Source organism: Tachypleus tridentatus, chromosome 1 (genome assembly GCF_004210375.1).
Source record: "Tachypleus tridentatus isolate NWPU-2018 chromosome 1, ASM421037v1, whole genome shotgun sequence".
Lineage (NCBI taxonomy): Eukaryota > Metazoa > Arthropoda > Merostomata > Xiphosura > Limulidae > Tachypleus > Tachypleus tridentatus.
The window spans coordinates 56,230,480-56,247,879 of NC_134825.1; the positions used below are offsets into that span (position 1 = coordinate 56,230,480).

Here is a 17,400-nt window from a genome sequence, read left to right on the forward strand (position 1 = left end):
ATATATATGCAAATAAATGTATACAAGAAGACATTTGATATGTATATATACACACATGTATGTATAGACGAAATATAACTAGTGTAAACATGGCGTACTGTTATGCATGTAAGAAAGATAAACAAAGTATATGTGTTTCACCTGTGTTTAGTAGCGCCAGTTGAACTTACCACTCTCTGTTTCTTACAACTGTCTTCATTCCGTGGATGGTCACCAGTAGTGCTAAACCGACCACAGCCGACCCCCTCAGGCGTCTGAAAACACGTACAAAAGAAGATCAATTTCATGGCTTAGTCTACGTTAACATCAAGCACGATAAAATATTTTTATATTTTCGCTGCCTCTTTTTATCTTCCTTCTCAATGTCGATTGTTTTCATGCGCTTTATATTGTTAAGACGAGTATTGATTCTGGTTTTGTATTACAGATGTACGTATGAACATTCAAGTAGCACATTTAACATAGTTTTGTTTATTTTTTCTACACCATCTGCAGATTAAAATACTTCTAACTGAATAACGTATCTTGTATTTTTTATTTACTTTGCTGTGTTTTTATCTTTTGCATATAATCGGCCTTCTATTTAGTTGGAAACGACTCATTTCGTCTTTTTGTTTTAACATTCTTACTTCATCAAGTTATTATAAACTTACAAAACGACTTTTACATGGAAAAGAATGACATCATCATTACAGTTTTAAAAATTGTTATTTCGTCTGTTTTAGTCCTAAGCAGTTTCTAGACACCATGTAATTATATCATTTTAACTAAAACAACAACAAAAAACGATCAGCCATTAGACTCGTATAATGAAATGATATTGTATAGCATCATATATATACACACTTACATATATGTATTGTTTATACGCGATCTGTCTATTGTACCGTAAAGTTGTTTGCCAATTAATATTCTAATGTCGTATACTCATGAAATTAAAATAGTAATGTGAGCTAGCATTTTGATAGGATGATATATATTTATAATGAATAGTATTCGTTTATTTTTAAAACATACAAATATTGGGTGACAACGAATAGAAGCTTATGGATCTGGACTGTAAGCTAGAAGCTAAAGAATCTGGAAACTAAATTCTAGTGGTAACTGTTCTGGAAATGGCTGGATAATAGAGCATTTCTTGCAGTGAGTACTTGCATTGGTGTTCTGAAATGCTCGCTTTCTGTCTAGGTCAGTGTAAACTATATATATATATAGTGATTTAAAACTCAATTTATCTCCTATGCATCTACACAGTAATATATGGAAACAGATTGCATTCTGTGATAGAACGCCATAGCACAGTTACGTTCCGAAAACATAACCTGTAATGTTTTAGGACACTTTTTATACTTTGTTATATGTATTAGTCTTTTAGATACAAGGTTCATCTTGTTTTGATTTTCAGTCTCGATACAGCTACTTTTATGTGCGGTTGGTCATGCATCTGTGGTTCTTTGTGTTCCTTGACTGCAATATCTTATATTGGAGTCTCTTTCAAAAGTATTTCACTGAATTGCTTGACGTTACTTTTAGGTGAATGCAAAATATTGCCAGGCTGTAATTAATCAAGTGTTCCAAATAATTATATACCTATCTCGCCATAAATGTGCCCATCCAATGGCAATAAGGATGCAGAAACCCATGCTAGGAAGGTAGAGGATACGCTCAGCAATAACAAATCCAACGTGGTACATCAGGTTGGAGGCTGGCAAAAACGGAACAACAGACAAAGAAAGAGCCTAGAAAAATAAATAAATAAATCGCCACAGTCGATCATAAAAACCTGTCATCTTAACCAACTGTAAATATATATATATATATATCTTCTCAATTGTGCGTAAGAAAGAACAACGCATATAATATCAATAAAACGTAAGAACGAAAGAATATCTCAACCATGGGTAAGAAAATACAAAACTTATAATATTAGTCAAAGGTATGAAAAAAGCATATTCTTGACCATGCATAAGAAAACAAAAACTACAGTATCAATTAGCGTGAGAAAGAAAAAAATCTTAACCGTGCATAAGAAGGAACAAAACCAATAATATCGAACATAAAAAAAATATTAACCCCACGTACGGAAAAATAAATCATCATGTATTTTCTAATGCGTACAAAAATACTGTTTTTGTTATTAAACTATTAAAATAATAAAAGAAAGAAACTGAGTTAAAACACTCGTATTAAAACTTTACAAAGCATGAAAATGCTATTTATTTTCCCAAATTTGGTAATTTTGCTTACAGTTATAAAATTTTAGTATTCAAGAATATGAAACCTATCGGTATAATGACAACAATATGATTAAAACTTTATACATATTTTGGGTTTAAAGAGTCGTATAATAATAACAATTAAATTATTTTTTTATCTATCTATCAAATCATCTCACCATAAGTAATGGTACTCTATGACTTTCCTCTGAAAGCCAAGAGCTCCGTAACAAAAGAAGCAAAATTACGCCAAAACATAAAGTAGAAACATTCCTCAGGTCCTCTACTGATGTCACCAATGGGATGGTACCCATGGTCCAATCACAACAAAGATCACAAGGAAAAAGTAAAAGCCAGGCGTTTAAAGATATCAGATAGCTGAAAGTTAGTTGACGAGTTGGGAACGGAGAGACAGAAGCCGGGTTGTCAAACCTTTAAGAAAAATGAAGAGGTATAAAACAAAATATTTCTTTTGATTAATCTGGTAAAAAAAGATATTTACATAAGTATGCATGTTATATGATGATATGGACTTTGAGAAATAAAATGAAAATGGATTTTAATTGAAACTCTCCGATAAAATACATTATGCAATACTTTAGTACTTCATCTGCGAAAAGAACAAACTTATTGACTAAACTTTGGACATATTTAAGAATAGCTTTGAAAATAAGATATATTAAGTTATAGCATTACGCACAATAGAAACTCAAATAAATATCCACCTTATTGTTTGCCCTTTATTATATGGTTTGATAATGGACATTTCGTACCCACTTAAGAGTTTCTTTGTCAAGAGAAAACGATAACATAACTAAACTATTTCTGAAATGCTAAGCTCAAACCTAATACAAGAAGCCAGATAATGATTAAACGATTTTTAAATGTTATTATCCATTTTTTTCTTTCCATCAGTGCTATGATGCTAAAAATGTGATTAATTACTATATGTTAACATTTTTGTTATGGCAGATAAACCTCGAAAATAGATCATGTGCCTTATCCATATACTGTAATTATGACAAAGTTTAACATAATGCGTATATCTTTTCAATAAATCGAGGAAACTATTAATTTTCTATTAATAATATATAATGTATATATATATCAGCGCTTTTTACGGTCTTTTACCACGTGATTAGTAAATTATATTTGTAAAAAAGGTGTATGAACGTAATAGAAAAATATTATATTACTGTTTCTATGTCAGTTTATAGAAATGTATATAAATTATTAATTTTCAAGAGTGGATCAACAACTGAATATTTTCACTTTGCCGGTACTTATGCCTACAGATGGCATTTCTATATGTTGAAAGGCGTCCTCCAGTCAAACGATAGCAGAAAACAAAGTCAATCAAACTAATTCGACAAATATTTGTAGTTTTGAGTTTCTTTCACGTTGAGTGAAAAATGAAAGCTTTAAATGTTAAAGAATAACAAAAAAATAATTGTTTTATATGAAGGAATACAATAAGGTAACCTGAAATGATATAAATTAAAATTACAAAAAATATGAACATGATAAAGTGTATTAATTGGAAAACGTGTTTCGTTTAGAGGATATATTTCTGACGTATTTTTCTTTGTGAACAGTTGAAATACTTTAGAATTATCATCGTTGACAAATAAACGATACATATAGCACACTTGTGTAGCCAAGTTCGGATCTCAACAAAGAACTAGACATGCAAACCGTATTTACAGAAGCACAACTTATTTTAGACAATTAAGGTCCACTATAAACAATGTATTAAGGGCCACTATAAATCTGTATTGTTTAATCAACAAACAAAACTAGACTCAATTAAAACATTTCATTAAAGTTTTTGCATTTAGAAAATTTATTTATTTACTTTATGTACACATTACAAAATCGCAAATTACTTTATACCCAGAAAATTGAACATATTACTTAAAAAAACAGTTTTATGAGTTGTTTCACAGAAACTTATGTAAGATTTTACTTTTAGTAAAAAGATAGAATTCTAATGAAACATATTTGAGAAAGTGAAAGAGTGAAAAAGATATTTAATAGTCAAACTAAATATCAAATTTACCATGAGATGTATGTGACGTAACAGAAAAAAAAATTGTAATAAAGAAAGAATAAATATGTGTTTATGTGGTGATTTTTTCATGATAAAAATGATCGAACTTATATGTACGATGAAGCAATTTTACATATTTACTAGAATTGTTAACGTTTTACCCGAAGGCTATAAATGTTCAATTTTCAGTACGATGATATCAACTGACTTTGAAACGTTAATATGTAAAAAACGCAAAATTTAATTATTATATTGACAGCTAGTTAGATCTAGTTCGAACTTCAACTGGTATAAAAATTTTTTTGAACTCTCTATCAAAAAATTATGAAAAACAGTGTTGCTATATGAGCTTACTTTTTATGACAAATAGAACGCTTTGAATATACACATCAGCTTTAATGCATTACTCATCTATGTCCTCCCCCTAGTGGCACAGCGAAATGCCTGCTAACTCACACCGCTAGAAACCGAGTTTCGATACTCGTGGTGGACACAGCACAATTAGCTAGCTCATTGTTAAGCTTTGTGCTAAAGTTCAAACAGACAAAACTCATCTTTGCGATGGATTACCCTTACAAAATAATGTAACGTAAATTTGAGATTAAATATGAATCATTTACAGTTTGTTCATCTTCCTATATTGAAGGAGTCACGAAATGCTACCAACCAAACGATTCACCTTTTGTTTATTATTGTGAGAAAAAAACAAACAATAAAAAATGTTAGGTATAAAGGGAATTCTTGGCAGTGCTAGACTAGTTTTTATTTGTTGATTTTTATCATCAAATAGTAGAATTTGACCAATGTTCCATATTACGAAGTAAGATTTTTTTTGTCACAATGGAACGCAAACTGCGGAACATTTGATTCAGTTTTGAAATTAAATGTTATGAACCTAAACAATTTTATTACTTTCAGAAGAAGAGCCACAAATAAATGTTTATGTTCTAGATGTTGTTAGTTTTTCAAATATATCAATGATTCTGCAAAGAAACCATTCAAAAAATTAGTTCCCTTTTACGTTTACATTTACTTGATTATAAAACGCCTGAAAGTACAACTTCCTTTTTGTATGTTCCACGGCGGTAACTTAAGGCTTATAAATTTAAAGTTTGAAAGTCATTCCCTTTGGCTGTACAGCACAGTATAACTCATTGTACATTTTGGCACTTAAACAAAGAAATCTATCTAATGTAACAATAAGTGTCAAAATAAGGTTGATTGACATTATCGGTATGGATTTAGTTAAAATATTGGAGTCTTCTTTGATAAATGTTTAATACCTAAAGGGTTAGAAACTATGAAGCAAATATGAAAAATATTTCGTAAGATCCATTCCTAGTGTTTCTTACAACCACTAATTTCGCCTTAACGAAAAATCTTAATTTTACTTAATGCTGCTGTTTCACTACATTTTGTGTGTTGAATTCATGCGCCAAACAGTTAAGCTTAAGTACTTTTAAAGGTTTGTTTGTTTCTTTTGAATTTAGCGCAAAGCTACACGAGGGCTATCTGCGCTAGCCGTTCCTAAGTTAGCAGTGTAAGACTAGAGAGAAGGCAGCTAATCATCGCCACCCAACGCCAATTCCTGGGCTACTCTTTTACCAACGAATAGTGGGATTGACCGTCACTTATAATGTCCCCACGGCTGAAAGGGTGAACATACTTAGTGTGACAGGGATTCAAACCCGCGACTCTTGGATTACGAGTCGAATGCCTTAACCACCTATTCGGTATATTTGTTTGTATTTGGTATCTTCAATTTAAAGGGAGCTTTAAAAGCTACGTAGGTTAAGTTTCCAGGTCAGAAACCCCACGTTTAAGACAAACGAACTATGAACCAGAGGGAGGGCAAAGAGCGAACAGCATCTAAAAACTTCATGGCTGCTCTTAACCACACAAGTTGGATTGACCGCTACAGTTATATCGATTACATAACTGAAATTATGGGTATATTCATTGGAATATTATGTATCCATTAACAGCCTGGTATGCTAACCACTACGCCATGATGGGTTTAACATTCATTAGAAAACTTGATATTTTTAAAGCTTTAGACCTCGTTATTTTTTATTGTAAACATATACTTCATCTCTTATCAAAAGCAAGCTATCATAAACGCTGTTATTTTTTATTAACGAAGGCGAGTTTGTGTGTTTGTATTTTTCTTGTATGAAAAACACAATGGACTATCTACGATGTCCTCCCAGGGGAATCGAAACCCTGATTTTACCATTTAAATTCAAAGAATTTCCGCTGTCCTAACAGGGGACAATGAAGTCAAATGAGTCATTCTTAGTAATATTTGAATAATTTCTGCTAGTATTTTATATTAAGTACGTGATAAAATAATTTAATGTGATCAATTGACAAAACTATTTTCTTCAAAGAATAATGTACTATGAAGTTAACATAATAGCATTTCTAAATCCGTTTACTGTTCATAAACATGTACAGTATCTTGGAAAATTACTCACTCAGTACTTAAAATATCATATTTTGACGAAGCGCAAATAATATAAACATTTTTCTAATGAACATGTTTTTCATTGAAAACTCTAATAATTAAACTTAATGTCATGCATAAAAGAGGTTGAATGTTAGCAAAACTCCCAAATAAATATATAAATTGGAATTCACTGATTTCATAAATATTCAGCTCCGTTAGTCAGTATTTGGTGAAAGCAACATTCGCAGCAATTATTGCTTTAAATCTTTTTTCGATAGGTCTCTATCAGCTTTACCCGATGGAATAGTGTAATAAATGTCCATTCTTCCTAACAAAATTGATGCAATTCTGAGAAGTTGGTTGGAAATTGTCGATGGACTGCATGCAACTTGCAAATCGCGCTATAAAATTTCTATTAAAGTCAATACTTTAACTGAGCAACTCCAGGACATTCACTCTTTCTTTTGAAACTACTCAAAAGCTTTGGCCTTGTGCTATGGGTCATTGTTCTGCAGAAATGATAATTTCCAACCCAATTTTAGATTCTTAGCTGCTGACTGAAGCAGATTTCCTCTAGGATTCTCACGTACTTTACACCGTCCATTCTGACAGGCTTTCCAGTCCCCATTGATAAGAACCTTCCTCATAATATAATACTGACACCACCACGTTTTACAATTTGGATGGTGTTGACTAGATGGCGTGCTGTGTTGGACTTGAACTAGATGTAACGTTTCAATTTAGACCAAAAAAGCTCAATTTTTGTCTTGTTTGACCACAAAACTTTCTGTTACATGTCTGTAGTGTCATTTAAAAGCTCTGTAGCAAACGCCATGTGAGATCTAAGATTATTCCTTTTCAGCTATGGCTTCTTTCTTGTCACTCACCCATACTTATACAACAACCAATATAAAGGAACACCTTTATACCTATACTAATTAATAACCTAACATATAAATGCAACGCCCCCTACAATGCCGTACCCGTTTATACTCTCGTCCCTAAGATATGTGCCCAGCAACGTTCAGCTGCAAACTCTTTCTTTGTTAACCTGAAGATGACCTAGGAAGGTCGAAACATTGTTCTCTGCTTTATTAGTAAAGGTATTAATACCAATACCAGCCGTTCTGAGATTGATTTTATTTCAAGTGAGTTTCTCGTCATCAAGGAACTTTATCTTTTGCACCTGAACTGATTTAGAGTTGCCGTAACAAAAGGGTCGAATATTTATACAATTGAGAAAATTCTAATTTTCTTTGAAAATCTAACTTACTTGGACAATATGATAATTTGTTTTTTGCTTTCTCAGTTTGGAGTAATTGTGTAGATTGTGAATATAAAGTACTATTTGAACATTTCATTACTGCAAGCTAAAATGGCAACAGAATGTTGCAAGAAGTGAATACTTTTGCAAGGTACTATGGATAATTTACAAAATAGTCTACACCATTTATGATTTAAGTGTAACAAACAATTCAAATCAAAATCTCGCTTCTTAAGCAGTTTTTTTTTTTTGCATTTGCAGTCGCTTCCTTTATTTATAGTATATCAGATCTGTCGTATAAACAGCTTATGAAATATTGCAAACAAAATTGAACTAATGAACTGGCTTCTCACCTGTTGAACTGTGGTAAATGTGGACCCATCAGTCTAAAACGTATCGCTATCGTCAGAAGAGCTATTAATCCTAAAAATCCAATTCTGGCCAGCACTTTTCTTATCCACAGAGACCCCACTCCCCGGCCTAGTAGAACACATTGCCAAATGTGAGTGAGACAAGAAACCTGAAATTAAATGACGGTTTTATAAGTTGGTGGTAGAATACGACTGATCATGAAACAGAACAATAATATATATATATGTATATAAATACATGTTTTATAATATTCGTAAGGTTAAAACGTTGTAAAATGCTAAATACGGCAGTGTTTAATATTATCAAAAAGTTATCAAGGATGCAAGATTTACACCCACTGGCAAATGTGACTTATACACTGCTGTCAAATTGTTAAACTGAAACACCTAATTTCTAATGTAACACCACAGAAGAAGCTGTTTTATGAAGTTGAAAATATCCATTATCGCTATTTATTCATAAGGCTCTCATTTCTTCCTTAGAATGCAATTTTTTTAAACTCTAATAATGATAAAAAACTGTTTACCAAGGGACTCATGTGCAAACACATTTATATTATTTGTATTTAGTCTACATATATCTGCTATATAGTATCACAATATTAAGTTAGTCTTACAAAATACGTCCCACCCGCTTGTACAGCGATAAGTCTACGGATTTACAACGCTAAAATCAGGGGTTCGACTACCCTCTGTGGGCTCAGCAGATAGCTTAATGCGACTTTGTTATAAGAAAATATACTTCCAAAATACATAAATTTAATTTATATATACTTATTTAGAAAAATAATTCAATAGATTTCGAGCATATGAAACATTATTCTGGGAGAGGTGTAATGACAAATAACATCTTTCAACTAGCAAGTAACTAGAAACAATGGTATGATGAAAACAAAATTCAGAATTATAATTTCTTTATGGTCATATATATTACCTACTTCAGTTAACCATCAAAGGCCTTTGAATCACACACAAACTACTAAAATCTTAGAAATATCTAAACATATTGTTAAATGAGACAAAAGTTTGTACCAGCTGCATAATAAACAACACGAAAGGGAAGATGACACATCAGTATTAATTACTAACTTGAGCTGGTTAATCAAAATTTCATATCCGCGAAGTCCGAACACAATGAAAATCATGAAACTCTAACATTAAACAAACATACATTTTCATATTAACTTATAAATGCAATTTAAGTAATTCTATGAAGTTCATATATATATATATATATATCTAACATCATGCTGAAAACAATTACATTATATTAATACCTTTTCAGTGGTGTTTATTCACCTTTTTAATCTTATAATTCATCGTTACTATGAAGAAAAAATGATGTCTCAGCTTCCCGTAAGTTGCTATCTTAAAATACATGTCTAAATTAATGCTCCTTGAGGTATGTATGATTATTGGAATGTAAGAGCGGCTTTTAGATTAACTTACTTCATTTATACTTCAAGACTTATCTTTTTATGATACTCGCATGGGGGATATTTTCAGAAAATTCATCGATTATCGGTAGTGATACGTTTTACTAAGGGCTTCAAATAAATAGCTGCTTTATACTCAACAGACTGAATTGATTTTTTGTCATGAAATAGGTATCGAATATATTCATAATTAGTTTAACGTTATATCGTTATTTGTATCATACTTGTAACGAGGAGAACTTAAAAAATTCTCTTCTAGATTTTGGTTTGAGTAATGACATAAGTGGTTTTATTTTTCTGCTCCCCGCTTGTACAGCGGTATGTCTCCGGATTTACAACGCTGAAATCAGGGGTTCGATTCCCCTCGGTGGGCTGAGCAGATAGCCCGATGTGGCTTTGCTATAACACAAACACACACAGTTTTATTTTTCTATGACCATCACGATATTAATGTCAGTATTGCAAAACAAGTATATTTTAATGACAGTGGGTAACGCATGTGCAATTTTTTCATGTTTATTAAGTTTACATTGTACAGGTAAACAAACTTGTCGATATATTACCTTCAATGAGAATAAATCGTAAAAGCTACAGACCACAAGAACGGTCAAACACTGTTCTTTACATAGCGTTCCACACACTGCTAAGGCTGCAGTTTCTGCACAACAGCGCCACCCTAAATAAAATAAAGAAATTTCAATAAATAAAACAGTTGAACATCATTCATCATCACACAAAAACAAACTGTCATGTATATGTTTTAAAATGAGTTAACGAAAATGTTTTCTGATCCACAGATAAACATGCAAAGCATCATGGAAATTCGCGATTTCACAGACATGTTTGCTATTCATACAAAACGAATTATATTATCATACCTGAATTTTTAAAATAAATTCAAATTTCATTATCAAATAATTCAAATCAATTTAAAAAAAGTGGTGTAAGAAAACAGATGGTTAAAACAACAAAGTAATCAGGCTTGAACAATGAACAAAAAGTTTAATAACGACAAGTTGACAGAGAGACATTACGTGGATTACTTAAGACAGGAAATTAAATTTTGATATTGCTGTATTTAGAAACGTCAATAAAAATACACTTTTAACGAGACAAAAAAACAGTATTCAATAATGTATGAAATAAATATTAATTACTCTAATGCCACAATTCTCTGGCAGCAGAATCACACTATTTCAACTCGGATAAAGTGAGACTGTAACATACACACAGAAAATATATATTTATTTATATGCACGTATTTTATGTTATGGTGTTGAGAAAGATATTTCTGCAATACGCAACATACCAAAACCCCACTTGGAGTAAAAATGTATTCTCAAGATGGCTCGTATGGGTATTAATACTTAGATGAGCAATATGGAAATTATAATGGCACTAAAAATACTGCAGTTTTTCTAACAATAAACTGTGTAAATGATAATTCTTAGAATATTACGAAATCATATAAAGTTGAGTTAGTAAAGGGTTATTGAGGGTGCTGATCTATACCGCAATATGGTGCGAGGGAGACAAGTTTCGTTTTACTTTATACATGGAGGAAGAAGATCTTCCAATAAATTTCCAAGGTTTTCTAACTTCCACCCACCATAACGTTTTAACTATAAAAGAATATATGACTGTGATATAGGTATATCTATGGAATTAACACTCCTACGAAAATTGGGGCCTAATAGGCCCCAGAGCAACTTGAAAGGTTATTAATATTAGGCTAATAATTTTGTATTTAAATGAAATTGTCATTTCATTTAATGAAATGAAATCAAGTGAAATGGAAATTTATTAGGCCCCACTTTTCGTAGGAGTGTTAATATGTGTTAGGCTCGTCATGGCCAGGTGGATTAAGGCGTTCGACTCGTAATCTGAGGGTCGCGGGTTCGCATCCCCGTCGCGCCAAACATACTCGCCCTATCAGCAGTGGGGGTGTTATAATGTTACGGTCAATCCTACTATTCGTTTGTAAAAGAATAGCCCAGGAGTCGGCGGTAGGTGGTGATGACTAGCTGTCTTCCCTCTCGTCTTACACTGCTAAATTAGGGACAGCTAGCGCAAATAACTCTACTGTAGCTTTGCGCGAAATTCTAAACAAACAAACAAATTAATATGTGTCCTGCCAGTTTGGCATAAATCGCTGATCCAGAAAACCGTTAAGGATTCTCAGAATCAGCTTTGACTTGTAGTGTTTTCTTTCTATCTCTCTCTTTACGGATAAGATATCTCCTCTGCTTGGGAAGAAAAATGTGGGTGATGTCTACAAGACCCAGCTGACAAATACTGTAAGAGAGTGACCGTACGCGTAATGACACAGTCCAATACAAAGAAACAAAAGTTCATTGTGAACTGAAAACCTTGTTTCTAGGTGAATTATTTTTGTTTCTTAGCTTGTTTAGTTCTCTATTTGTCTTGAGAGAAGAGAACCTGAATTACTATAAATAAATCCAGTAGAAGCGATCGTCAAATTGTCCATCTCAATACACACAGAGTATGTTTTCGTCTTCGTATTGTTCATAATGTCTTACAAATTGTTTTCAGTTTAGTTATTCCTGGATTTAAGCTCAGCTGGTATACATTCAACATCTTATCACAATACTATATATATTTTAGATTTTGCTGTTCAGCAGATTTATTCGACAGGACTCTCGAGTATATTCAGTTTATCTGAATATTACATATAGCTATCACAGTCCTTAAAATAATGAAATATCTCTAGTTTGATGAATAGTATTGGATAGCGATGCAATATTGGAGTCTCTGTTGCATTTCTTGACCGGTATATTTTCTGAAGTAAGGAGAGATATGTTACGCGTCCTGACTGTTATTTTTATAATATCAATAGTGTATTAGAACCCACATTTATATCATTTGGATTGAAGCATAAATCAGCATTGAAAATCATGTCATGCTAAAATGAAGACAATAACATGTATTGGACTTACCCGCTGAGAAAGTGAAGCGACTGATATAGTTAATTTGAATACTTACTAACTGAACCGGTGTTTTTCACACAATCTCGTGTACAATGAAAATAAACAAACATATCAACACACACGTGTATTATAACGACTGTCACAAAATCTCAACACTATGACCATTTATTTATTATTTTCTATAAAATAAGAAAACGGTTACTAATTTGTTCTTATTAATTTTGTTGAGCGCCTTTTCAACCAATCGTGGCACATATATTCCTCATAACTAACGTCAGTACGCATTAAACAGTTGCTAATCAAACTAATTAAACGCTACAATACTCACTGGAACTGTAACAATGCAGTATAAAATCTTATTCATTATCAAAGTTTATTAAGCTATTACAATGTAGTATGTTTTACAATACTACCCAAAAAGTAGAATGTTTCAAAGTACTTCACAAAACGTAGTATTAGTTCTTTCATGATAACAATATACTTAGATGAGCAATATGGAAATTATAATGGCACTAAAAAATACTGCAGTTTTTCTAACAATAAACTGTGTAAGTGGTAGTGAGCACAACGATTCAAGGATGTTTGTTTTAATGTTCCTGAATATAATAGTTTATTATACTTAGACAAATATATATCACTATTATTAACGTCATTGTTAGAAAAAACTACTTATAATTCTCTACTACAAAAGCTACTCTCAACAACGCATTATATATACATATGTATATATAGAATTCAATATATGCAATGTTATCCAACACATCAATTGTTCATAGGCGATTAAAATCAGCAGTATAAAACAATAATGAACTTAACATAAACTAGAAATAACATTATAAAATTGAAACTCAAAATCACGCCCTCGCTATCATTTTTTACTGTAGTTCTTAAGTAGTAAAGGATAGTTAGTTTGCGAAAGGCAGTTGGGGTTGAAACGTTGTAAATTCAAACCCTCAGTTTCTAACCTTCAACTGATCCTACTTAGTTGTTACCAAGTTTTTCATCGGCGTTCGCATTTTGCCTGATAAATGGAATATCCCCTACACATTTAAGCGTTATAACCACAGGCACTACTATCCTTTACGATTTAAGAACACCAGCAAGGAATGGTTTTGAGTTTCAACTTTATTATTTTGTTTCTGATTTATATATGTTATAATCCAAGAATATTTCACTTCAAGATGTGCATACTAAAAATATCTTTTTTTTTACCAAACTCTTCTTTATTTAACCAGCTATGTTGTACTCTATTCTACTCTCAAGTATGAAAATTTCCCATTAATAACTTTATTGTTTTTTCAGATTACTCTCAGTTTACCCATAATAACCTATAGACATAAATATGGATATACATAACTTAATAATAATACGGTCAATCCCACTATTCGTTTGACACTCGACTCTTAATCTGAGGGTAGATAGGTTCGAATTCAGTCACACCGAACATGCTCGCCCTTTCAGCCGTGGGGGCGTTATTACGTGATGATCAATCGCACTGTTCCTTGGTGAAAGAGTAGCCCAAGAGTTAACGGTTGGTGGTGATAACTAGTTGCCTTCACTCTAGTGTAACAGTGCTAAATTAGCTACGGCTAGCGCAGATAACCCTCTTATAGCTTTGCGCGAAATTCAAGAACAAACAAACATAACTTGAATCCTTTATTATTTGCGAAACCCATCTTTATTTAACCGGTTTAATAATATCACTCTACTTTTCAATATAAAAAAATTGTCGTGAATAATCTTTCTGTTTCGTTGGAGTTATTCACAGTTCACTTAAGATTATAATTAGGAATTCGAAAATTTCACTTACAAAGTCTTTCAACATACTCATAAGTTACAATTTAAAAGCTTATGATTGTTATATTTGATGCTGACTAGGCGTTTTGCCTAAAACCAGGGCTCGTCAGGATATACGACAGCCATATTAGTGGCGGAGCGTTATTTATATGATCAGTTATTTGAGCTGTTTTAATGTGAGTTAGTGAGGCGTTATTTTATCATGCTGAAAACATAATTACATTATATTATTTCTGTGGTGTTTATTCACTTTTTTAATCTTATAATTCATCGTTACTATAAAGAAAAAATTATGTCTCAGGTTCCCGTAAGTTGCTATCTTAAAATACATGTCTAAATTAATGCTCCTTGAGGTATGATTATTGCAATGTAAGAGCATTTTTAGGGTTTACTTACATCATTTATACTTCAAGACTTATTTTTATGATACTCGCATAAAGGACATTTATTTTTAAATTATTACAAATTGGAATATGGTTTGTAATTATTAATAAAATCTCATGATTTATTTATTTAAACACCGAATTCTTGATTAGTAGTTACTAATGTTTCTTCAGTTTACTTGAGTTACTGTCAGAAGAATAAGTAAATCAGTTAGCTTATCTTCTTTATCCTGGAGCGCATCAAGTAACCACAATGCCAACTGGAGAAGACCACGTAATGAATTACACGAACTGATGACAGAAAGTAAAATTGTTTTCTGTTTTAAAGCAAAGCCAAAATAAGCTTTATCGTTGCAAGTTTGTAGAGGGACAAAAGCGTAAGAACAAGATGTTATAATAAGTTCGCTCTTACGAACAAGCGCTGGCTGAAGAATAGTAGCCTCATTTTATGAACCCATTACTGACTGACATACAACATTCATGACTTTGGCTACTTAGCGAAGCAAATAATGTGTAATAAATACAAATATGTTGAATATGATTGCACTGACTTTTAATCGATTCACATTTTGTTAGGTAGAACTTAAAATCGTATGAAGCTGTGGAAGTTTGTTTATTTGTTTTTTTTTTAATATTGCGTAGAGCAACACAAGAGCTATTTGCGCTAGTCGTTTCTAATTTAGTAGTGTAAGACTAGAGGGAAGGCAGCTAGTCATCGTCACCAATCGCTAACTTTTGGGCTGCTCTTACCAACCAATAGTGGGATTGACCGTACCATTATAACATACCCAAGGCTGAAAGGACGAGCATGTTTGTTGTAACGGAGATTCGAGCCCGCGACCCTCGAATTAGGAGTCGGGTGCTTTAAGCACCTAGCCATGCCAGGCCATAGCTGAAAAAGTGTGAGAAGGCAGTAAGTCTTTTGTTAGTTTCCCAGGAATGAAAATATTACACTACTCTAAGATAATAGAAAACGTGAATCAGTTCCTCAGCTCAGATAGCTGACCACCAGACGACTCTCGACACAAGGGTTAAGATCAACAATACCGTATTTCAAAGTGATTTCAGTCAAGTATGTCAAGGAACTCAGCAATCTTCAAAATATTTCCACAGTTTTAATCAATGAAGTTAAGTTTTATAGAAAACTACAATTATTGTTGTTGTTTTTTTTTTATTTCGCACAAAGCTACTCGAGGGCTATCTGTGCTAGCTGTCCCTAATTTAGTAGTGTAAGACTAGAGGGAAGGCAGCTAGTCATCACCACCCACCGCCAACTCTCGGGCTACTCTTTTAGCAACGAAAAGTGGGATTGACCGTCACATTATTACGCCCCCACGGCTGGGAGGGCGAGCATGTTTGGCGCGACTCGGGCGCGAACCCGCGATCCTCAGATTACGAAGCGCACGCCTTAACGCGCTAGGCCATGCCAGGCCCAACTACAATTATAAAAAATAACATGAGCGATTTATTTTTTCTCAAGCACGTATCACTTTAATTTTCTCTTTAACCGTTAATATTTCAATTTTACATTTTTAATGTTTCGCTCTACCTTAAAAGCAGTGGCTCGACGTGACTCGACACGCCAAACATGCTACATGCTCGTCATTGCAGTCGTGAGGACGTTATAATGTTACGGTCAATCCCACTATTCGTTGGTGAAAGAGTAGCTAAAGAGTTGGCGGTGGGTGATGATGACTAATGCTAGTTTTACACTGCTAAATTAAAGACGGCTAGCGGAAATAGCCCTCGCATAGCTTTGTGTGAAATTAAACCAAACATACGTTAAGAGCCTAATTAAATTTAAAATCTGTGTTTGGTGTGTTCTGAATTTCGCGCAAAGCTGCACGAAGGCTATCTGCGCTAGCCGTCCCTAATTTAGCAGTGTAAAACTAGAGGAAAGGCAACTAGTCATCACCATCCACCGCCAATTCTTGGACTACTCTTTTACCAACGAATAGTTGGTTTTACCGTCACATTATAATTTCCCCACGATGAATGGGCGAGCATGTTTAATGTGACTGGAATTCGAACCAGCGACCCTCAAATTACGAGGTGAGTGCCTTTTCCACCTGGCCATGCTGGACCCAATTATGAAAGATCAGAGATCAACGGAAAGTTTTGTTATGATCGAATGTGTGAATAACTGAAATATTTTATATGATCTCCAACAACAGACAAAACTTGAAAATCAAGGAATATTCTATATACACAGCAAAGGAAGTAATACTAATAATTATTTTTTATGTGAAACATAATTCGTAACTCATTATTGCTGAACTACTAGATCAAATAAGTATTATTCACTCCTATTTCCTGAGTCAAGGTCTTCTGGGTTGAATGTTCTCGGTGAAATAAAATAATTGAAGCTATATAAATATATATGTAAAAACAAAAGTTAAAATGATCCCAAAAATCGTATTTCATGGTGTGTCATTTAAGCACCGCTTGGAATGAGTACATACACAGTATCGCTAAAGCCATTGACT

The 17,400-nt window shown here is 32.9% G+C and overlaps 1 protein-coding gene across 1 annotated transcript in view; it reads right to left on the bottom strand.

Moving 5' to 3' along the window:
• The window catches only part of LOC143249299 (protein O-mannosyl-transferase Tmtc3-like), a 126,924-nt gene that overhangs the window by 33,046 nt on the left and 76,478 nt on the right, over window positions 1-17,400 (bottom strand). The window contains exons 7-11 of the mRNA XM_076498899.1: window positions 10,350-10,462; window positions 8,333-8,499; window positions 2,396-2,648; window positions 1,591-1,739; window positions 171-254 (exon numbers count right to left, since the gene is read on the bottom strand). Coding sequence (XP_076355014.1) covers window positions 171-254; window positions 1,591-1,739; window positions 2,396-2,648; window positions 8,333-8,499; window positions 10,350-10,462 — 766 coding nt within the window. The remainder of the gene's footprint in view (window positions 1-170; window positions 255-1,590; window positions 1,740-2,395; window positions 2,649-8,332; window positions 8,500-10,349; window positions 10,463-17,400) is intronic.